This window comes from Pseudopodoces humilis, chromosome 3, assembly GCF_049639895.1.
Source record: "Pseudopodoces humilis isolate 2021_Gansu_Grassland_sample_001 chromosome 3, ASM4963989v1, whole genome shotgun sequence".
Taxonomy (NCBI): domain Eukaryota; kingdom Metazoa; phylum Chordata; class Aves; order Passeriformes; family Paridae; genus Pseudopodoces; species Pseudopodoces humilis.
The window spans coordinates 37214467-37239290 of record NC_142202.1 but is presented as its reverse complement, the minus strand read 5'-3'; the positions used below and the strand labels follow the sequence as shown (position 1 = coordinate 37239290).

The following is a 24824-nucleotide window of genomic DNA, read 5'->3' as shown; positions in this document are numbered from 1 at the left end:
AAGGGTCATCAAGCGTTAAGGGAATGGGTCTGGAGTTCTGGAAATGCATTTCTTCTCTTCATGTCTGTAAAGTGAGAGTGCATCAGTGGAGAAGGAGGACAGAAGGTGCAAAAGCCATTCTACAGAGAAAGAAGCATAATTGGTAATGGCTTATGGAGAGTTGCTGTATAACTGTGTTGAAGAATTGTTTAGGTGTCACAAACCTAATTCACAGAATGAGAAGAAAAAGACAATGAAAAGGATTGAGTTCAACCAGCATGGTGTAAGAACACATACTGATATAACACCTAAACATCTGTCAGATCTTTATCAAACCTGTTTCTGAAGTTTCTAACTGTGAAGATCTAAAAAACCTCCCCAGGCAATATTTCAGGTCTTCCCTGAGCCTCCTCTTATCCAGGCTAAACACCCCCAGTTCCCTCAGCCACTCCTCACAGGACTTGTGCTCCAGACCCTTCAGCAGCTCCTTTGCCCTTCTCTGGACTTGCTCCAGCACCTCAATGTCCTTCTTGTAGTGAGGGGCTCAGAGCTGGACACAGCACTTGAGGCGTGACCTCTCCAGGGCTGAGTGCAGGGTAATTAAAACTTATACAAGGCCTTTCTAAAAGCCCTCTGATTCCACTGACAGCATTGAGTGAATCAGTGGCTGGAAGTAGCACTGTGATTAAATAACAAGTCCTCTTCTTAACTCTTAAAGAAAATACACACTCCGAGCCAGTGCAGCAAATGTTGTCTAGCAAAAGTATTGAATGAGCAAGCATGTGCAAATTTTTCTTTCTCCAAGCTGAAACCCTAATGAAAGAATTTTATAATTTGATACCAGACATTCAAATTCTTTTTTTTTGTATGTTTTCATTACTCTTTAGCTCTTTATCTGTGTTTTTCCAAATTAATTTTAAGAACATTATTTTGAATTTACTCTCACTTATTTGTTCTATCAATATTTATTTTTCTTTTCAATCAAGTAATTTCTTCTCCTTCTAATTTTCATAATTTTGATTAAAACTGTGCTATTTTCTCACAAAGTTGTGAGGTTTTCTCTGCTCCAAAGAGCTAACTCTATTTTTCACTGCGTCATAACCTTTTTTTTATGTTTTTCAGTGCCTCACAGTGATAATATTACATTCGGCTCTTTTCCCCTCACTCTTTCTCATTTTGTTTTTAATCTGTATTTCACACTTGAATGCTGTCTTTCCTACATGGAGTATTGCATTGAGGAAATAAAGCTTTTGAACCTATTTATATATGTTCAAACCAATAAGCTTGAAACCTGTTGTATTAAGGTAGGAAAGAAAAGGGGAAACTGCGAAAGAAAAAAAAAAAAAAGCGTATTTTCATACAACAAATTTCCTTACAAGCCTGAGCTGCCATATGAGCTGGCTTGTGGACAAACATCGCCTGACAATGTGTCTTGGGTGTGGTCTGACACTTTTTTCCAAACTGGGGATTTCATGTCACTCACTTTTTCCAAAAGCTATCGTCTGCTGCACCCTTCTGGACATCATCAGCACAACACAGTTCTCCAGAAACCTCATGCAACGTAAAGTGGGATTACAACATAGTTTTCATCAGCAGTGATGTGATTTTGTCTGTTGCTATTAGAACACGGGCATAAAAATTGCCCTGCTTTTGATTGTTGTAAGATTTAAATTAAATCCAAGAGAAAAGATGTCTCCATGCTATTTGCTAGCAGATCTGGAGTGGTTTCAGACTTCTGCGCCCCTAGTCTGTGGTATTTGCTATCTGAGGACAGAGCAGGTAGTGCTGTCAATGATAGAAAAAGCGAGGCTTGGCTATCCCTGCTCATCATGTCCCACTGCATCTCTTGGTCACCCCACTTCTCTGCTGTATTAAACTGAGAAATCTTCAGGTCCTGCATGCCCTTCTACCCACCTCCCCCAAATGGTCCTCTTGTCCTGCTTCCTCCCATTCATGTCCCCATAATGTCTCTGTGAGTTGCTCCTGGCTTCCATGAGCACAGCCTGTCTCTTCCACAGCCAAGTGTCCCCAGGATTCATCCATGCATGAGCTGACAGGCTGGAGGATACAGACCTGTTGCTTGGCCAAGCAGAAATGAGTGGTGATTGCTTCCATCACCAGTGCATGTGTGGAAATTTTGGGTTCTTTTCTCTGCTTGGCCACCAGTTTTCTGAAGCTTTGTAGGAACATCCCTGTAGGAATATCCTTCTGCCAGATGTGATACAGGTTGAATGATACACTCAAACACTGCCTGTCTAGGTTGGGATGCAGAGATGTGTTGGCATATAGACACAGCTCAGCACACAACAGTCATGACCCAAGATTTGTTTTCCTACTAGTGTCACTCCTGCCTGTTGTCACTACAGGATACACATTGGCTGCCCACTTAGAGCCCTCTGCAGTCTGACAAAGCTGAGGCAAAATGCCCACAAAAGGGCCACTTCCCCACTGCCTCCTCAGCAGCCCAGGGTGCATTTCCCACCTGTGCCCTGGAGGCATGTACTTCTTGAGCACCGCCTTTAGCCCAAGTGATTCCCAGCACAGAGGGAATATGCAGGACTCACATCTTCCTCCCAGCTGTCGTTCTCATCTGCCCTCCCAATCCCAGCTAAAGGTTACCCTGACTGGCCAGGCAAACCAGTTGAAACTCCTGAAGGCACTATGGCTGGGAATGCCTGGCTTGCCTTAGTTGAGCCCCATGGGGTTGTCAGATGTGAGAGATGTTGCTGAAAGGCATGGGACACCCTGCATACACCCTAAGGTCTAGGCAGACTTGAGATATCAGTGGCTTTGCCTGGAGGTCAAAGGCACATCATACACTGAACCAAGGTGAATGATGCCTCACAAGTCATGAACAACAAAAACTAAACCAGAAACGGAAAAAAAGCTGAGGGAAGTTATTTTCTTCCCTCCAGAAATGGCATTGGAAGCTGTTAAAAACAAGTTTGGTACAGAGTTAGCATTATCAGGGTCTGTTTTGGGGGACTGACTTACACAGAAGCATAAATCAGCAGCGGTTCCAATCTAAAGCTGTCCATGTGTCTGGCTGGAAATACTATTGGGACCTAAAGCTGAATACTTGGGACTATATAGAGTTAGGCGTGTGAATTGTCTTGTTCCCTACTTTCTACCACTATGATCCTCATCTTTACTTTAGTAAAGTGATGCCAAGCAATCTGAGAAAAAAAACAAAAAACCACATCCCAGAAAAGAAGAAAATTCCTTTACATTTCCCAGTATCCAGTAGAAATAATTGAGCCTGATTTGGTAATCCATCCAACTCAAGGTTGTTTTGATAGCCACACCATGGCAAGGTGGGTACAGCACAGGAGAATGATTAACTTAATCCTCCTGCCTTGTTTGTTTGATGCTGCCTCATTCCAGTGTGAGTCAATAAAACTTTGTGCACCAACACACACAACTTCCAGCACCCGCCAGATGAGCCAAAATGGGGATTTGCAAAGCTGCCTTTCTCTTTCTTTTCTTGCTCAGCTCAGGTAAGAGTCCTTTGCCTTCTGCTTGCCTAGGCGAAACTGGGCCCAAACACTAGCAAGCTCCATGTGATGAAGGTAGGTCCCTAAGTCAGTGTATCACTTGTTTCCTGGAAAATGATGGATTTGGGTCCTGCTGGTCAGAAAGAGCTGCTGTTGAATAAAGAGAGAGCTGTGGTTGCCCCAGGGTTGTGCTCATGAGCAACACCATAAGAGCAGCAGCCTTGGTGTCTGCATGGGCAGCTAGTGGCCCCAGGCAAATATTTCCCACATCCAGAGGTGGGGACACCCTTGGGAAGCAGCCTGTCAAAGGCTTGTACAAAACCCACAGCAATCAGTGAGAACTTATCTCTAATTTCAGCAGGCTTCGGATCAAATGCTAAAGGTAAAGCTGTGTTTACTGCCAAGCATTGTTAAGCACAGTGATACTGATTTTCATCCTTTGTGATAGGGGTTTTAAAGCTTTGAGATGGAATATTTATAACAAGATGAAAAATGAACAGGCTCCTTTTTATTCCAGCAATTTCATGTTTTCTGTTGTCAAACACTTCCAATAAAATGTTCTCCCTTGTTTTCCTGAGGGCAGTAGGCAGAAATTTACTCCCCAGTAACCTAGATCACCTTTCTCAGGAGTATGTCCAGAGTTCTTTCTTACAACTCCAAAAGAAGATAGATGTTCCACTGATGGTAATATATGCATTTCAAGCATATCTACAAATTCTGTAAATAAATATTCTATGTGTAGTATATACTTCAATCAGATTTCAATCAGATACCATACTCTCTTGTACTTTGAAATTACATATAATTGCATGGCACTTAGATGACTTTTTAAAAATACTGATAAATACATATCAGTACAGTTTTTTATGACTTTTTAATAGTTCAGACACTTAAGGTCAGAATACCAGGGACAAGTCATTGTATGATTGTACCAGGTTATAAAAGACAACTGAGAAAGCAGGAGATTTTATTTGTTCTTTGTTATCTGAGCAAGCTGACTTGCTCAAAAGTGATGGTCCACAACTTCCTTAAAGCAAATTTTTATTTCTTTTGGGTTAGTACTGGTCAAATCTGGAAAGATGCATATGGAAATGAAGAAATTTGTTTGTTCACATATCTTTGATTATTCTGTTCAATTATCCTTTGAAATATCTGGGTTTATATAGATTTTAGTCAGACTAATATATTCCCCTATGCATTTAAAATCTCTTATATTATTTTCTTAAGTTTACACTTTGCAGTGGTTTTCAGGCAAGCAGCATCACCTTTTCTTTTCTATTATCTAAGTTTCAGCCAATCTATGTTGCTTTTTAGTTTACGCATGTCATCCAAATTCCCATGTGTTCATTCTTAATCCAAACTTAGATTAAGAATGTCACTGAAAAGGAATAGTATTCAAAGTAAAGCTCTTTGAAGAAACTCTTTGAAGAGTTTTAAGATTATTTTTAAAAGTTTGGAAAGGAACATTTTCTTTTTCTAATCCCCTGGAAGAGTGGTCTCAGCTAACTTAGGAAAAAGTTCAGGAAAGGAAGCACTTGTTTATTGAATCCATCAGGAGAAATTAGTAGGCTAGGCTATTGATGCTGTAACTGTAGGACTAGATATGGGAAGCCTCAGTGTCAGGGATTTCTTAAGACATTCAGGTTTTATGGCATTGAGCCAACCTTGCAAAGTGACACAGAAAATGCCCTCAGGCAATTACTAATCTTGCTTTCATTAGTGGCCCAAATATCTTTTATTTTGTGTGAATCTGTGTCATATGGAGGTAGGTGATGAATGGCCCATACGTCATGGGAGTTAGTAACACTGGAGTGATGTTGCAGTGAATTCAGCCCTAGTACGAGTGCATAAATGAAAGATTGGCAATGTTACCTGTGAGTATGCTGTACAAAATTATGAACTTCCTGCACCTGTCAGTAATAATCTAGATTGAAAAAATTAAATAATTAAACCATATCACTTGTGCAACCTTGTAACCTGATGCTGGAGATGGAAATAAACTCTAGTAGAAATTAGGAACAGAAACATAGAATCTTTATAGACATAAAAAGAAAAAAAAAATCAATTAGATCGTAAACTCCATTGTGAGCAACAGTATTTTAGAGGTGTGTTGGATGTATTAGCAGGTACATAAGTCTTATTAAGCTGCAGCTTTCGGATTTAATTATACTAAATTATTTACTAATTCAAAGTCTTGGGTTAATTTGTTACAACAGAGATGTAGCCTGATGATTTCATTACCAAGTCTGCTCAACCCATTACAATAAAACAATGGAAAGCATTTTAAAAGGCTAGATAGTAACTTTGTGATTGAGGTTTCTTGCTCTAGGGCAGGACATCTTGGGACAAACAACTAGGCAGTGACCAGTGAAGCTGCAGGGATTGCACAATCCATATTACAGGTCATAATCTCCCACCCACCTAACTGATGCTTCTCCAAAACCTTGATGGTGGGTAGCACTTCCCTTCATCTTTCTCTTGTTGGTGTTGACAGCACTTAGTCTCTCTCTCTGCTCCCTCTCACTCCTGTTTCACATTTTTTGCTTTTAGCTTCAAACTCATGCATTACTCTAATCAGAACTGCCCATACAGCTTTCTTCTGCCTCTTTTTTCCCATGACATATTGCAGTCATTCAGCTGTGATTCTGTCAAGAGATAGAAATTACCTCAGAGTTTGTCATCTTTTACCCAGAATTATCCAAATAAATTGTATCTTCACCTGTCCAAGCTACATGGAAAATGGAACTGGAATCCAGAGATCTTCTTTACTGCAGAATTCTCACTTGTAATGTCTGATTCCTTTCCTTCCCTTCTAGTGAGAGGAGGTATACTGGATGACTATTTAAGAACAGATGGTGTTTGGGTACTTACTCGAAACAAACAGTTTTACAAGACAAATAATGAAAAAGAATGTGTGGACAAATGTGAAGCTGAAAGAAATTTTACCTGCAGGTAATTTCTATTGAATGTTAAAACTGTGCCATTGTGGGTGTCTGCACATCAATGATATGTTCCTACCTTTACTCAGAACCAACATCCCCTTTCTGCTGCAGCTCTGCCTTCAGCAGTGTCTCCCATGCCTTTAGCTTGTGACTTATCTCCACCCATAAATTACCACAAGATCAAGTAAAGAGCGGATTCACAACTTACTACTCATTTTATAGTAAATGTTCAAGTTCCCATTCTTATCCAGCACTACGTGGAGAACTGCTTGAGGCTCTTTAGCTGGATGCTGCTTTGTTTCACAAGAGTGCAAGGTTTCTAATTCATTGTAGGGACAGATGCTAACATGAGCAGCTAGGATGCTGTTGATAATGTTTTGCCAATGCAATTTCTTGTTCCCCACACAATAATTTATTCATGTATTCATATATCCTGAAGAGTGAGCCACTTGAGAGGAGTAGCTAATGTTAACCTCTTGCTCAGTGTATAAAATATTGAGTGCAGTATCTGAAGGTTAAGAATGAATGTAAGACAGCGCTAGCAAATTAATAATTTATTTAGAAAATATAATTTTTTAGAAAAATAATTATGAGTTCAATAATTTGAATTGAATTAAAAATATTGCTCCCTGTGTCAATATTGCTTCCTTCTCAATTTCAACAGGGCTTTCCTATTCACCAGGAAAAAGCTACAGTGTTTAACACTGGCTGAAAATTCTAAAATGACAGTGACGTTCACCAGCATGGACACAGTTCTTTATGAGAAGAGAAGTATGTGTACAGTAAGATGTTACATATTTACTCATCAAGCCTACTCTAATGGCATCCTTCTGTTCTCTGCTGCAGTGCTGGAGAAAATTCCTGTATAGGGCAGAAAACTAATAGAGAATTTGGGGGTCAAACAGGAAGAAGCCACGTTACTAAACATGCTGTTCAAGAAGGATTAAATACCAAGGACTAGATCCATGGTGGTCTCCATGTGCCATTTGAACTGGGAAGTTAATTGTTATCTTCCTCCCAGACCCAGTTATATAGTCTTCACCTCCTCTCCCTGGGTGTCAGATGTGTCCAGCTCTATTATTTAGACAGGCTAAAATAATTTAGGAGGAACCCTTTTCTTTTTCCTAGCAGATTGGTCTTGATCTAACATTTCAATTTTATATTTTGAGGTTTGAGGAGATTCTTATTGTGCAGACAAGAAAGGGGAAAAGAAAGGGGAAATCAAAATCACTGCTCTCAGCAACTGGAGATTTTTCAGCATCTGTTGACAATAAAAGCACTATCAACATGATTTGCATTCTCTGTCTTGGAATCCCACTAGAAAAATACCTAGGAGAGTCTGAGGCTAAGATGAATCAAAGGTTTGGGGGCCACTTATGTGACAAGTGTATTTTGATAACTAAGTATTTTCTGGCTTAAAGGGATAGCTGGATGGCACCCACACTGCAAATGTGCTTATGAACAGTGCCTCTCCAAGAATTTCCAGCTGCTGGTGAAAGACATTCCTGTTTATCCCAGCATCATGACAGTATCAGCATGCATTTTTTTTGCATATCAAAAACTTGATGTAGCTGATCTCTTGACTTGATTTGATGCCTTTATAACAATGCTTGAGAAATTTTTCTCTTTAGAGGCCTAGTAGCTGTAACTAATTTATTTTTAAATGCATTATAGAATGTTTGTAGGCACAAGAGGTCCAAAGCATGAGTAAAACAGGGTTCCTCATGTACAGATGAGTTTCAGTTATATCTGCAGATTTTCAGTACCAGGAGATGAATGTTGTAACACCACTGAATTGACAAATTTGATTCCATTTCAGTTTACCTTATGCAGTGTAAAAGAGGGATTGGGACAGACTACAGAGGAACAGAAGCCAAGACTCAGAGGGGTATTCCATGCCAGAAGTGGACAGAAAAAATACCCCACAAACCAAAGTATGTCCTTATTTACATTTCTTTTTGTTCTGAACCCTTTCCAAATTTCCCCATCTTCATATATATACACAGATTTATAGTGCAAGTTATCAAATCCTGTTGTCAGATGACTTTTAAAAACAGCTTTGTCTTCATCTGTCGCGTTACTTTTGACTCTACCAGCAGAGACTGCAATGATCTGGATAAGGAAATGACCCATTGACAGCTAGAGAAGTTGTGTCTAAATGTGAGGTGTCTAAAGCAGATTAAATGCTCCTTCTCTCAACATGATGAGGATTTTTGCTGCTGGTAACAGTGGGGTCAAAATTACTTTCCTCTGCATAAAGTGATATCTGTCCAACTCTAAGCCTCCTTACCTGTCATAGAGAGAGTCAAAAAAACAAAACAAAAAACAAAACAAAACAAAACAAAAAAAAAAAAGAAAAAAAAGAGGAAAAGTATCCAAGGGCCAAATGGACCTTGCCAGGTAGAATCTTCTCAGGGCTGGCTGCCATTGGGCTCACTGAAGCAAGTGGGGAAGCAGAGGTCCTGTTCTCTCTGATCTATGTTGAAGTTTTATTTTAAAAATTATTTTCTTGTTATTGTAATTAAATACACTTGGATACACTTGTTCACATGATTTAAAAATAATTTAGTCTTCTCTGATAAGATTACCATAGGAAGAAGGCTAGCATCACTTGCTTCAGATCTCTGAGACCTGGCTGACTGCAACAGTTGTGTTTGGTGAATAATCTCTAGAAATACACAACTTTTAAATTAGCTCCATTAAGACAAACACATGACAGAGCCACAGGTTGTAGTGAGCTGGTTAAAGCAACTGGATGCACATATTAAAGATAGCAATTGTCCTTTCAGACTGTCATCATCCTTACAGGCTGTAAGCCCGCTTCTTACTGGCAAGTGGTGCTAGGGAGAAAGCTACTAACAATTGTAGTTAGGAATAATTTTTCAGTTTTCATTTATGGCTTACAATGGGAAATCTGTTTCTCTCATTTTTACTGTGAATGAATAAAATTCACAGCTAGCTGAGCAGGTTAGACATTTCCCTTCTCCACCACTGAAGTTCTGGTATTAAAATAGAATTCTAATACTATTACAGTTATACACCTGAGAGATACCCCAATGCAGGGTTGGAAGAAAACTACTGCCGAAACCCTGATGCAGATGAAAGAGGACCCTGGTGTTACACAACAGATCCTGCCATGAGATTTGATTACTGTGCCATCCCAGAGTGTGAGGACCAGGTCATGCACACTGGAGAAGGTATACTCACTTTTCAGAGAAGAGATGTTCAAGTAGGTAATATTACTCCTGCTACTTTTTTGTGCTTTATTTTCACAGACTTTTTTCAAATTAGAATTTAAATCAAGATGAACTTAAGAAGTTCTCAACAGAGAGGTTTTCCTACCTGGCTTGAGTTATCAAAGTTATTTTGTAAATATGGAAGAACTAAAATTTTTTAATCATTTGCAGTTATTGTTTGCTTTACCTTCATCTGTCTTGTTACTTTTGACCCTACTGGCAGAGAACTGCAATGATCTGGATAAGGACTATACTGCTCTTACACCAGTAATTTATTTAATTGTAACAAGAGTAAAGACTGACCGAAGTTCTGTGTAACACGTTGAACTCCCATTGCTAACAGCACATACAGATCCACGACAAATTCCTTCCTGCAAATGAAACATATTCCTGAAGTGCTGTTAATTTGGCCAGGCTGTAATGCACGGTTTTCTGAATTCCTTTCATCGTTAGCTTGAGCAAACCCCACTTGTCCTTTCAGCATAATCTGCCATGAGCAGGCTGGTGTGTTCCTCGCTTTGTTTTCCTTCTGCCTAGGACCTACAGGGGAGTGCATGCAGTGTAACGGTGAGGATTACCACGGAGAAGTTTCGAGAACAGAGTCTGGACTTGAGTGCCAACGCTGGGATGCCCAAGAACCTCATATGCATGGATTTATCCTGAAACAGTGAGTGACACTCAGCACCAAATTCATTCCCACAGAGCCTGGGAAACCCTGCCTGCAGACAGCCTCATTGCTACACGTGGCCACTGCTGGCTCATGAGTTTATCTTTCATTTTCAATGCACAGCTATCCAGAGAAGGATCTGAAGATGAATTATTGCCGCAATCCTGATGGTGAACTTCGGCCCTGGTGTTTCACTACCAACCCAAATAAACGCTGGGAATATTGCAACATTCCTCGTTGCAGTGAGTCTGATTTCCTGAGATCACTCCAGAGGGTAGCTCATTAAAATTATGCAGGGAGGGGGAAGACAAGAAACCACAGTTCTGAGTAACCTGGAGGTATCTCTGTGAAGCAGGGAAAGTGCACATTAATAAGCAGGATCACACATTCAACTTCTATTAGGTAAAACAATGTATGGTCAGTGAGGACGAAGGTGTCACAAAGTGCAATATGGCCAAAGATGTTATGGGAAACCATCATTTGCCCTTAACCACTTTACTCTTCAACTCACCTGGGAGGGAAGACATTAGGGTTAAATCAGGTGGTAGTTTACTGCTGATATGCTAACTCACAGAAATCATCTAAATTACCATGTGGCCATACTGTGATATTTTACCTGGACCTGATCTGCTCAGCCAGCACTGCCTTCTTCTTAGCAAGGGGTGAATCCTGAGAAACAAGTTCAGTCCTCAGGAGAAAAACCTGACTTATCAGCGAGCTAGCTTAACCCATTAAGCTGAGCACACTAAATCTGGATATTTCCAAGGCACTGAATTAAAAGGTAACATTTCCAATTGTCGAAGTGGATTGCACTTTGAGGAAAAAAATTATAGGTGTTTTTTTTCTCTAGAGATTGATTGGCAGTGCTGTAAGCAGTGGTGTGTGTTTGCTAGATGCAGTTCTCTTCAGCTTGCTTAATTACAGATGGCAGAATAACTCTTTATAGACTTTCGTATGATAAATTGTGACAGTTACCAATGCATTTCCATCCTGTGCTTAAAATTTAAAGTTTAAGGAACATACCAACCTTTTTAGGGTCATACTCATGTCCTTGGGAAATTCTGTATATTATAGGTATGTGCTGTAAATTCATCTTCCATTTGTCCTCTGCAGTTTCTATGCCTCAGATCATTACTCTTATTTTCTTTGCTGTTCCCCACATGGCAGATCATTTCTCTTTCTTTCTTTTTTCACTATTCCTTCTGTCCCTCTTCCCCAACTCACTGACTCAAGAGGCTCAGTTCTGAAGGCTGCTCTGCTTTCTCTCACAATTTCTTCTTGGTCCTTTCTGCTCTTCCACGCTACCTGTGTGCATTATGTTACTGTACTCCATCTCACTTGGGTTTACAAGACTGTAGGAAACTACTTACTGCCTTTCCTGTTCTGCTCTCAGGGGACAGTAGGCACAGAGTCTGGCTCAACCCAGCTAAGTTATTTACTGGCTGCTGTAAAAGGGAAGACACAGGACATCCATCTGGCAGTCCGGAGGCCCATAAAAATGTCCTCTTTGATTTTGACATGGCTTTTAACCAGTGTAACCTCTGCTGAAAGAAAAGAAAAAAGAAATGCATCTTCAACAGTACAGAAACAAAGGGGTTTATATATTTTTGAAAGCACTACTTACCAGTGGTTTTCTGCTCTCCCCTTCCTTCTCCTTTTCTTTTTTTTCTTTTCCTGTTACAGCTACACCCCCACCAGTCTCTGGCCCAGACTCCCAGTGTCTTTCAGGGAAAGGTGAAGACTATCGAGGAAGGATAGCCACCACGGAATCAGGAAATGCCTGCCAACACTGGAACACACAGTTTCCTCACAAACATGGCTGGATCCCTGACAGATATCCCTGCAAGTACGCTGAGCCTCATCATTCTAACAAATACCAAAGAACAGATATTATTCCCTGTCAATCCAGATGCAAAGGCAAGAGGAGGACAGGTTTTCCTCATTTATGTTGTTAAGTTGTGATTCTCGCTGTTTGTCAGTGCTCTTTACTTCTATTCAGGTCTTGCTCTTCAATTTTTTCTGCCTCTCTGTTTATTCTCATGTTATTTTCTCACTTTTCTCTTCCACATCCCACATCAGAGCTATAAGTAGTTTGCTATTTTATGTTAAAAATCCCCTTGGCTGTGTTTTGGTACATTTTCTATGCATTACTTTTCTGAAGAGTGATGCTCCAATACAACTTTGTGCTCCAAGGTCTGAGCACAAACTGGGTTTGCAGAGCATTACCAATGTGTAGGAATTGCTGACCTGGCTTATATTAGTTAGATCCTGCAAGTTTTCCTAGGGAGGTGAAACCCTGTCCACTTTCACAGGGCAGAGACCAGTGTGCACCAGTGCTCCTATCTACACACTTCCAGTCTTGCCTGGTTCTTACTGTAATCTCAGGGCTATCAGTGCCCTCTGTTTTGAAGACAGGTCTTTCTGCTGCATCTTGACCTCAACAACATGAGCAGAAAGTGTAAGCATTAGAAAAATTATTCTTATAAATTCAGCATTTAGATTGTGAAGTTGAAGACCATTGATTAGTCCCAAAGGAGCGATGCACATGTTGATCTCCAAAAAGGATAAACACACCACTGAGTTGAATTCTGCATGCAGTTGTTGTAGTTGATAGCCTGAAATGTATCTTTTCCCATCTTTTAGTTGTGATTCCCCCCCAGCTTCTCTTTCTCCTGTTTACCTGGCGTCAGGTTACCATGGTTACTGAAGTTTCTCTCCTCAGCCCCACGGCGAGAGGCCGGATAGAGTAAAGAGAGGACCCCGCTGGCATTTCCAGCTGCTTGAAGTTTCTTTAGCCCAGGAAAGCACGGGGTTGGGAGAAGAGAACTCTTCTTTCCTACACGGAAGTTTGTAACTTTTTCCTGTCCCAGAATGCCTCTAAACTATGGAAGCTGAGAGGGCATGCTTACCTTGCCTTCCCTTTCTTTCCCCCCTGTGTTGCCAGGAAACCAGGCCCCCCCTCTCTCCCCCTCTGCCCCTCTGTATAGAATACTCCCACACCTTTGTGGGCATTTGAAGAAGTTGGTGTCTGTTATTTTTTATCTTGGCGTGTGTAACCTTGATTTGTAGAAAGTTTGTAAAATGTACTAACTGAGAAAAATAATTGGTTCCCTCTCTGATGTTCCCTCCCTCCGAGAAACCCTGTTAAAAGAGACCCCCCAAACCCCAAATCCTTGGTCTCTCATCCTTTGGATTCCCCTTCGCAGAAATAAACTGTGGAATGCAAACCAGAGAGAGAGTCCCCCCCTGATTTCTTTACTCGCTCTATAGACTTGGATTCTTGAAGAAAATCAGTGAACCCCACAAACATATGCTGGCTCGAAACTCGAGTGAAGAGAAACCTCATCACTGAGCTAGCCGGGCCACACTCGAGAAGATCGAGTCATGCAGTAGTTGTTAATAGTCATGCACACAACTCTTCTGGATTTCTGTGAGTAAAATCAGTGTTCCTATTTCCTGTTTTAAGGGGCTTACAGGAAAACTACTGTAGAAACCCTGATGGAGAGAAGAAGCCTTGGTGCTACACCACCAACAGCAGCATTAGATGGGAATATTGCACGATTCCTCCCTGTGACAGGACAGAACAAGGGATTTCTGGTATGAATAACGGACTGCACTTGAGATAAGGACTTTGAAACAGTGAAAGACTTCTTGTTTTGTATTGTAAATATATTGAATCTTATTTTTCAGTCACTTTGTCACTCTTAATGTTTGTCTGCCTGGCATGTTTCAAAATCTGCCAAATATTAAACTTTCAGTGGTTAGGGAAATGCAGTGAAAGATGCAAATCACGAGCTGATTCAACAGAAGAATTACAGGATGAAAGATATTTATGCTTTTATATTCCTTTCTTCCCAAAGGTAAGCCAATTGTAGCAGGTGCATTGAAAAATGATACGGTTTAAAGAGATGAAAAACTGCTAAATAAAATAAACTCCTAGTTTTGGAAATTAGGCACAAATGAGAGGACAAGAGCTTTCAATGTAATTAAAAATCACGTTGAAACATTCATTCATTTAAGCACAAAATTAACAAGAAAGTCTTATCAGAAGGATAATAGAGAGATTAAAGTTTAACATAATGTCTGTTTGAGAAATATCATAGGCAAAATCACCAGTATCTAATCTTTGAGGATTTTGCATGAGAACTTTCTTATCTTTAATTCTGACGTGTTCACTGATTCCAAATGAAACTAACTGGTGAACCCTTAAACATGTAACATAAGATGATAAAACTGTGGAAGCTTTCCCAGTATCTTAGGAAATGCCCTTCTGCTGCAGGTGTGATGACTTCACTGGATACTGTCTGCATAAATGAGTCATTCATTTTTGTCATCCTGTGTGTTTGAGGCTTTCTTGTGCCTGCTCAGTAAGAACATTAAAATTACGATGCCAAAGACCAGTTTCTGTTGTTCGCCGCAGATGCGCCTGTACAAGTTCCCCTAACAGAGGAGTGCTACCGAGGCAGAGGCCAGAGTTACCGTGGCACAACATCTGTCACTGCATCGGGAAAGAAGTGCCAGGCCTGGAGCTCCATGTTCCCACACAGGCATATAAAAACCCCAGACAAATTCCCAGACGCGTACGTTCATCTCACCATTCTCGCTTTCTCTGGCAATAACTATTCTGGTTGTATTATCTTTGCACAGCTATGCTTTAAAACACTGCTAGGGAATATATTGATAAAAGAGAATGTTTCTAAGATACAGAAATGTTTTCTGTTAGTCTCACTTGTAAGAATTGTGTTTTCTTGTTATCTAAATTCTGAGTAAAATACAGCTGTGTCCCTTACTCTTAAATCTGATCTCCTGAAACCAACACCAGGAGACTTGAGTCCAGAGACAAGGCATCTACTGGAATATGTGTTTTGTTTACAAATTTGAGACTTTTTGTTGTGGCCTTTCTAATGATTTAATCTGGGGAGGACACAGTATTTATGATACAAAGCATGCAGTCAGATATGTCATGCTTAGAAATACCAACTAAGTGTTCTTTGCAGTTGGAACTGGGCACCCAGAATTGCATGCACTGAAATTTCCCCTTGATTTATTTTCTTCAGATTAATAAAACTGGACCAGGAATGACTGGGCCAGTGACAAGCTAATCAAAATCACTAATCTGCCAGTTTTGACTTAGAGCAGGAGAGAAACAGGATTACAATTGCAGGAGAAACTGTGAAGAAATGCATCATGCCTAGTGGGTCATAAGCAGGAAGGCTGATACTTTTCTATTTTTTTTTCCCTTTTTTTGCTGTCACACTAAATAATCTGAAAATTTCACTTATATTTTGGCATCAGAAAACTGGAAAATCTTCAGAGGGGATGATATCTTTCAAAAACATTTTAAAAAATTAAATCAATCTGGGAAAATGTGGAATTCATGTGCTCTGTCATAATCAGAGAAAAAGCATTTAAGTTCTTTTTTATTCTGAGACTGTGCTGTGATTCGGAATGGGGAAATACTGCAACTCTGCAAATTATTGAAAAGAGAAATTCCACTCCCCCATGCCCCAGCCAGCACAGGCCCAGGAGTGGTCTCACTGAAGTCAGTTAGAAGTGGGGTTTTGGGGGTATAAGAGGGGATCAATTGCATAGGCATTTGTTTCCTGTTCTGAATATGAGAAGGAACCTTTTGGCATTTAAAAAATTTTGGAAAAGCCTAAGTTCTTCCCAATACCGTGAATCCTCCTGCATATTTATTACTAATTCGTACATTTTCACAATTGTGTATGCTACTTGTAAATTAAAATAATTGCAATAGGAGGTGATTATTTAGGTACTCAGTGCATTGAAACGTTACAGCCAGAGTATAAGCCAGTAGTTGAATTGTTTCCTTAAGCATAAATATATTAAAGACTCCAATGATCATGCGAAATACAAATCTTCACTATCATCACAACCACAGATGTGTTTGCTGGTAATAGGGTATCTGGCCATAAGTAAAACCAACAATAAATCTATTTATTTGTACATAGTAGATGTACATAGGACATCTTTTTGTCAAGATTTTCCTGTGCTTACTTTCAGTCTTACACAGCAAAACTGTTGACTTTATTTGTGCAGGGATTTGAGAGACAACTATTGTAGAAACCCAGATGGTGACAGCAGCCCGTGGTGTTTCACCACTGACCCCAACACGTTATGGGAGTACTGCAATCTCAAGAGGTGTGATGACCATACACAGGAGCCTGCACCTAATGCCTCCCCTGGAATGATGGAGCACCATATTGGCCCAGCTACACCCAACACATCTGGTAACAGCTGGCTATAAGTGTCACCTCCTGTAGAGTCTGTGGGTAAAGGAAATAGCAACTTATCAAAATTATTCTTGAGTGTCATGCTTTAACCACAGCCAGAAACTAAGTACCATGCAGCTGCTCACTCATCACCCCAGCCCTTCTTTGGTGGGAAGGAGGATGTAAAAACAAGTAAGACTCATGAGATAAGAATGGTTTAATAATTGAAACAAAATTATGTACAATAACTACAATAATAATAGCAGCAATAGTAATATTAATTGTAATGAAAATGTGAGAGAGGGATAAAACCCAATGAACAAAAGTGATGCACAATACAACTGCTGACCAATGTCTGTGGACCTGATTTTCTGAGTCTGAGAGAGTTTTTCAGTCTGTCAGTGTCTGATCTGTTCCCAAGGGAACGTCTCTTGAGAACATTTTTCTCTCAAGGACCATTTATGCAAATAACTTCGTTTTCTCAAAACAATTCTGTACAGCTGTGCTGAGTGTGTTTTCTCTCGTTCCACCAATGGGACACCTTTACCAGTCATGTTAAACCTATATCAGAACACCTTATAAAAGGGGCTGAAAAATTCTGAAATAAATCCTTCTGATGATCCTCTTTCTGCCTGTTGAATTGAATCCACGCTCCTCATTTTGTGTCCAACACAAAATGTCCAGCCTGTCCCTGAGCAGCAATTAGTGGCTCTGTCCAGTGTAAGTAATAGCATGTTGTTCAATGGGATGGAATATCCCTGTGGCTAGGCCAGGCCAGCTGTCCTGGCCGTGCTTCTGCCCAGCTTCTTGTGCCCCTCCTCTGGTGATACAGAGAAGGGGAAACTGAAAAGTCCTTGAGTTAGATCTAGTAAGGATATCATTTAAGATGACAGTCTGGCACTTATGAGATAGGGTTCAATAGGAAATATTTTCAGTGCACTTTTAACTATATAACCATTCATTAAGAGTTGTTTGGTTTGGTTTTCTTGTCTAATAAACAAATATCTCCCCATGTACCTCAGCCTTCCTCTGGTTGGCAGCCAGGAATACAAAGCTTTTTGTATCACTGTGATGATAATGGTGCTTGAATGGCCAGAGAGGGAGCAACAGCAGGCACTGGGCAGGCAGGACAGTGGTGACAGGCACTGGCTGTGTGCTCCACAGTGACTGTGGCTAAGGGCTGACTAAGTGAAAGTGTTGGAAACCTTTTTTTAGATTCCATGGCTTTTGACACTGATCATGTGGTCTTTGAGTTCTTCAAAGTTGGCAGTATTGGGTCTCCGTTATGATCACATGCTTTCATCTCTCCTGAAGAAAAATCTATTTACCATATAATTTGGGATTTTTTTAGAATTAACAATTACTGTATGGCTCAAGGGCTCACATGGCATTATCAGGTTATCACACACCCATCAGGATGTGATTCTTAACAAAATCAGTATTTCCATTTTACAGTATTTAATATTTAAATATTTATCACAAATGGCATTCTGTATTTAAATATTTAGCATGCATATCTGCAAATGCAACAACCTGCAACAACCAAAATATCAGTGTGTTATAATCGTTACACTGACATCAAACCTAAAACATGGTGCTGTACCAGCTACTAAGAAGAAAATTAACTCTATCTAAGCCAAAACCAGGACACTGACTAGGCCTGCAATGTAACAGTTACGTCCCTCCTGCAGTTTTCAGATCTGTACTGCTGCATTTTGCAGCAAGTGCTCTTTAGTTAGTCCTGTATATCCTGCAGCCTATGTCATTTTGCAGTGCACTCTGAAGGATGTCTTTTTCATTTAGGTGAACAAGAGGAAAACTGACATTTCTAGTATTTCTTTAGCTGTGTGCTGTTGAAATATGTGACTGTTATTATTATAAGAATTTTGCTTCTGTTGTACTTTATGGTTTCAGAAAGGTGACCTTAGCTTGCATGGTTCACAGGGGGCTTTGTTCTGTAAAATTAGATAAATTAGGTTTCTCTCTGTCCTGTTTTGTTAATTCCTTAATTAATAGTCCACATTGGTCAAAGTGGTATGACATTTCTTCAAGTATTGTGGAGCTTTGCATGAGTTACTTATTTCACAAAGGAAGGTGGCAGGTTTGAAAAAAAGACACATTCCTAAATTGAGTTGTGTGCTCTTCTTACATGCAGCAGAAAGAAAGTACCTGTAGCAATGCCCTTGGAAGCAAAAGTTACTCCTTCAGTCTAGTGGGCTGCTGAAATATGCTTCTCTCATAAAAGTGCTTACTGATACCAATTTAGCAAAAACTTTGATGTCTTTCCAGATATTTGCAATATGTTACAGAAAATGTTTATCCTGAATTTCCTTGATATGAATATATAATCACACTGAATTTATGAATGGAAGTGTTAAGAATCATTATTTTTGTGGTTGAATTTACTTTGGGAAGCATAGATAGTTGTGGGGTAACAGTAATCTAATTTTGACTATAAGCAGGTAAATGCATGTAATTTAGACTCTCAGGGCTCAGAAATAGTTTCAGGAGCTCAACATTTCTACATGTAGCCTAAGAACTGAGGTATACACAGAATTTTTTTCTTAACTCAGGCAACTAGAATAGCCAGAAAATTGTGTAAGGTAGTATCTTATTCATATTAGCCCAGTCTTGTGAATATCCCACTCACCTGAAGCAAAGCCTGTAATATGCTGCCTGTACTTAGAGACTGTGGGCAGTGTGTCCATTGACAGAGTCAAAAATCATCAGACATAGGTATTTGTATCCTGCTATACCTGCATTTTAAGGAGCAGCATTAAAACAGTTAAATTCTTTTTGCCCAGATCAAGTAGATCGGGGATAGTGGAAAATTAGGAAAGTTCTGCTTTTATGTGTGTAATTGACCTCACAGTGGTCTGGGGATGTACTCACATCCATGGCTGGTGGATCTTCAGACCAAGAGCATGGCCTGGATGCTTAGAAACAAGGGGTTTTTCCACCCCAATTCTTTTACTCCAGAAGGTCAAATAAAACACTTTCTCTTTCTGCAGTCCTTGTGTCAGTCACATTTGAAAGTCTTTGAAGCTACAATATTATTCCTGCCAGTATTTTGCTGTTTGCATGCTTAGTGCCCCCATTACTGGAGGAGTTACTTTATACTCTCTTTTCCTCCCTAGGCTGAAGTTGGACAACCTCTGGTCTGCCAAGAGAAAAACAGATTTGTCCAATATGGAGTCACCTCTTGGGAACTGGCCTGTACCCAGCCATCAAAGCCTGGTTTTGTCCGAATTCCTGGTTTTGTTTCTTGGATCAAGAATGCAGTGGCTTCCCGCTGAATCTGGATGCAGGCTAATTCTTCTGGAAAGCAGTCCCTGTGTCAGAAACAACATTCCAAGTATGGCTTTATGATGGTTTTAAAAATTATGTAATAATTCATAGGAATCCTAAATAAATACCACTACTGGCTGTGCCTAAGTAGCTATTGCAAAGCAACAGCAAATTGCCATTGTCTGTCAGAGTATTCGTGTCGCACCTGCGTGAGTCAGCCATGGTTGCATGTCACAGCAGCTGTAAGGCTCCTACTTCACCCCTGTTACACCCCAAATACTTAAATCCAGGAATTAAATTGAAGGTTCCTTTACAATACTTGGCACAAAGAGAAATCCCATCCAGATACTCTGAAGAGAGGAAAAATCACACAGGAGATTAGTGACAAAAACATAGAAAATAAAGGGACTTTATTTTAAAAGGATTAAATATGACATCATATTCAACATAAAACAATTCATTATTATAAGCATTACTATAATTATTATATAATTATTAAATAATTATAATTATTGCATTATATATATAAATTATATAATTATAAGCATTACTTAGCATTAATTTACTACTTAGCATTTACTTAGCCCATTTCACCTAGAAACCTTTAAACCTATGACAGCTTATGTTACCCACAAAGTTCCATGAAAAGAGAATTAGGATTAAAAAGAAAGAGACTGAGAAAGACAGAAGAAATTTAGAAAAACACATGTAGAGTTACCACCTCCTAGGATTCCATTGTGGGTGAGATAGGAACTCCAGGAAGCTGGCAGGGTCAAGACCATGTGCTTGCCTTGTGCTCCATCTATTAAGCTTCCATGGGCCTTTCCCCTAAGGAGAGACTTCCAGTCACTTCGCCAGTCAGGTTAGCACTGCACCCCCATGTGATTGATTGATTGATTGACTGATTGATTGATTGATTGATTGACAGCTCTGCCAGGGCTGAGGTGGTCTGAGGACAGGGCAGGGCACCACCTCACCTAGCAGGCATTGTAAGAACCCCAAAAAATGGCTCACAACACTAAACTTACCCAGTCTCTGACGACGATCCTGCATCTCAAGACATCAACCAGGACCACCACACTGGGACCTTTCCTCTTTTGATCTAATCAGGGTACCTTTCCTCTTCTTTTTAAAGGAAAGAAGGGGAAAGCACATTGGAACTCATATAATGGGTAATTGCTATACCAATAAAACCTAATTAACATCTTTTTATGTAGTTCATTCACCCCACCATCCCATTAGTCCAAAAATGACAGCATAATCAGGCTCCAGGGGGCGAGTTTATGTACCTAAAGGGCCTTTCAGCACCTAAAGAGTCCAACAGATCATCCATGATTCCCTGTGCTCCTGGAGGCAACACTTTCCTACTTTGAGGTTTAGCATTCTCTTACATTAGATAATTTACACAACTATTTGTGGTAGTTGTTGGACTTGTAAGCTGAGTTCCAGAAAAAGCTTGGCAAATTCAACGTAAGCCACCTTGCCTTTTGGACTCCACAAACTTACATGTCCAGGAATCCCTATGACCCAAATAAATACACATGTCCCAGATCATGGGACCACATGTCCCAGATCCCCCCACCAAGCAGGTTTCAGGGAGATACCCAGAACCTTACTCAGGGAGAGAGAAAAGGTCGGTGAACATCATGGGAAATGAGATACAGTACAATTCTACTAACTAAAATGATCTGGATTTCCTTAGGGGTGGGAGTCAAATAACACTCATTCATTCCGATATCCTCAGCATATCATTTTCAGGGTCATGATTTCAGACCATAAGTCTTTTTAATTTAACCAAACCCTTCAGTGGTTCTCCAACCAAAATCTTTCTTTTAATCAGTCCCTGTCTACAGCTGGAAAGAATCAGGAGCTGGGTTAGCACGACCTCTAGTGATTGATTGATTGATTAATTGATTGATTGATTGACAGCTCAGCCAGGCTGGGGGTCTATGGGCAGGCCACTGTCTCACCAGAAGCAAGGCCAGACCCATCCTCTACTACACATGCACCAGCACTGCTTTGAGACACTCAACTTATCCAGTCTCTGACAACCATCCCATATCTCAAGACAATAGACCAGAAGCACTGCACTGGGACCTTGCCTCTCCTGCTCCAATCTAGTAGATAGAGAAGAAAGAAAAGAAGAGGAAAACATGCTGAAATTCCTGTAAGGGGCAGCTGTTATTCATGAATCTAGATAATATGCCTTTACGAAGTTCATTCCCCCCAGTACCTCTTGGGTCCAAAAACTGCAGGATAATCAGGCTCCAGAGAGGTCTAGGTTTGGAAAGACAGGTATCTGCTAAGGAAGGCAGATACTTCCCCTGAAATGGAAAAATTCCCCTCCCCTCCAAATTATTATAATATTGAAATTAAGGCGCTCTCAGGCAAAGATATGGGAATAGGAATAACAGTTCTCTACTAGGAAAATTAAAATAAAAATATAGTAGTACAAAACAAAACAAACCCCACTGACAGAGTCAGAATACAACCTGACATGCTGTTGGTCAGGCTTTTGGTAACAGTTTGATTAAATGGTGGCTGCAGTGCTCCTGCAGTGATAGATGTGATTCTATTGAAGCAGTGATCATGTAGATCACTACAGGGTGTAGTTTTCCTCTAAAGGTCCAGTAGTGGTGTAGATATGTTCAGTCTTCCTCTGGGAATCCAGTGGAGAAAGGTTTACTGTGATGTTCCAAGTCTCAGATTGTATCCAGGTAGGAATGCTTGGCTCCTCCCCCTGGGTGGAGCATCTGACAATGGGATGATGGAATTTTATCAGTCCTGCAGTGAGACTCAATGGCCCATTGACAGAAGATATCCCCCTGGAGGGAGGATGGGTCCTGGAAGAGGTAAAGAACACTGCCCCACCTGTTTTTAACAGATATACATAATTAATATATACTTCTGATTACAGCTTGCATTGCAACCCAAGATGGGGGGGAAATTCATGCAGCAATCTTTCAGCACCCAAGGAGTCAAGCAGATCATCCATGATTTCCAGTGCGTTCTTGGAGGCGACACTTCCCTTCTGTGAAGTTTAGCATTATTTAATATTAGTTACACAACTATTTTTTGATACTTGAACTTGTAAGCTAGGGGTGGTTCTGGGAGGTTTCATTTGTCTTGAGCCTGATCTTTAAATTTTGGAATGAATTACACTAGTCTGGGAGAAGGCTGACAAGGTATCAGCTCCTTCTTGGGCACTGTTAAGAGGCCACCACTTCCCACATACTCCCAGTACTTTTATCATATATTGGAGCAGGGAGAGGGACCTGTTTCCCCCCTTAACAAGTTTAAACTTTTCATGCAACAGCATGAAACAGTATGCTTTAGAGACTAGAGTCCTTTACCTTTCTCTTCAGAAAAGTTTATTTCATTTCCCCAGTAAAATTTTAAAAAAGTACCTGTCCTTGTAACTTAACTAATTCTGTTGCAGGGTGTGGTATTATCACCTTCACCTCTGTGGTTTGATATGCTAATTCCTTAATAAAAGGGCAGGGCTAAGTGTGAGTCCAAGGGCACATAATGATTATAAAACCAATAACAATAAATCAACCACATGCTAAAAAAATTCCTATGTGCTGTTTGAATGAAAATGGCTTGGAGAGTGGCTATGCACACCTAAAATGCTACTCTGCATAGAAGCTTTGACCACCCCAAGCTGGTCAGTAACCGGTCAAGCTTCACACGGCACCTCAGAGTGAGAGACACTGTCTGAGTAATAATGGCAAAGTGACAATGCTTCATAGCAGAAGGCAGTAATGGTGTCCCTTCACATCTGTAATATTTGCTTCCAATGCCATCCATGACTCATCCTGGTGACAATGTGGTTGTTCAAACCCAAACTGAGGTCCTGAAGCCAGGGAAATCACAGAAGTTGCATCAGAAAGGACACCCAGGTATGTGCAGTCTCAGAGTTGCTGCACTGTACTAGAAGGAGAGGCAGGCAGGCTGCACAGGACTCAGGAGCTGCAGCACAAAACAACAAAATGGGAGCAAGTTAGCACCAAGAGGTAGCAATCATCAGCTCTTGTAGCTGGCTGGATAATCAGAGGTAACTCTTTATCTGGAAGAACTTAGTAAATATTTGATTTTGAAGCACTGTTGACTCCCTGAGCGTGGCGGTCTTGGGAAGTGTTGCATGTGCTTTTTGCCATGGGTTCTGGATTTGTAAACATCTGTAAATAACTGAAGGCACAAACCTGAGTCACCACTTAGCCACATTACAAATTTTAGATTTAACATTTTAATTTAGGAAACCCACAGGGTTATTGTGGATTTTATGCAGTGTAAATGCTTCTTTTACTATGTACTTGCCTGGGAACAGAAGTTGTCAACACAAAAAAGCTAGAAAGCCGTGTTTAATTTTTGTTCCTCCTATTCTTGTAATTCTCTTTTTTGTTTATAAAGTCTTCCACTAATGTATTTTATTTGGAAGCTTAATAACTGAGACAGCACAGTGGGAAAAAGTCTTTAACTAGAGGCTTCTGAGAGGCAGAACAAAGTAGCAGAAGGATGAATATCAGTCTTTCTCGACTGGAAGCAAATAAAACCCTGGTGACAGTCTCTGCCACTGCTCTGCCACTCGTGGAAGCAAGAATAGTCCTTAACAAAGTACATGTTTTTGTTGAAAATGTAAAAGGCAAAATACTGAGCATAGTGCATAATATGTCAGTGATTCACCTTCTTCTTTCATGTATGTATTCTTTTTTCCATACTGCTGCTCTTCTCACTTTCCCCCCACCCAATACTCCTTAGGCTTTGAACCCTCATTTACTCAAACTGACAAATTCCTACAAAGAAGAAGCCTTTATCCAGGACTATTTTACTAACCACAAGGAAAACTAAATCTAGGTACCTGAATTAAAACATAGCATTGATTTCTGTATAAAATGAAAAACTGGACTTTTCCTTTATGTTCTTGCTGCTGCAAATCACGGGTGCACCTGGAATACAGCCAGGTGAAATACAGGTTGCAAGGG

General features: G+C 40.3%; 1 protein-coding gene across 2 annotated transcripts; it reads left to right on the top strand.

Moving 5' to 3' along the window:
* Nucleotides 1-3373: 3373 nt before the first annotated feature.
* LOC102105021 (plasminogen-like) lies at nt 3374-19848 on the top strand. Of its 2 annotated transcripts, none has more exons than XM_014256004.2 (12): nt 3374-3476; nt 6290-6425; nt 7080-7186; nt 8235-8349; nt 9449-9612; nt 10189-10318; nt 10442-10560; nt 12002-12164; nt 13785-13915; nt 14739-14898; nt 16379-16569; nt 19689-19848. In XM_014256004.2, the coding sequence occupies exons 1-12, from the start codon at nt 3428-3430 to the stop codon at nt 19691-19693; spliced, it is 1470 nt and encodes a 489-aa protein (XP_014111479.2). In that variant the 5' UTR covers nt 3374-3427; the 3' UTR covers nt 19694-19848. The 2 variants fall into 2 exon arrangements, with proteins under 2 accessions (XP_014111479.2, XP_014111478.2); XM_014256003.2 differs by having other exon boundaries at nt 16379-16611.
* The last annotated feature ends 4976 nt before the right edge of the window (nt 19849-24824 follow it).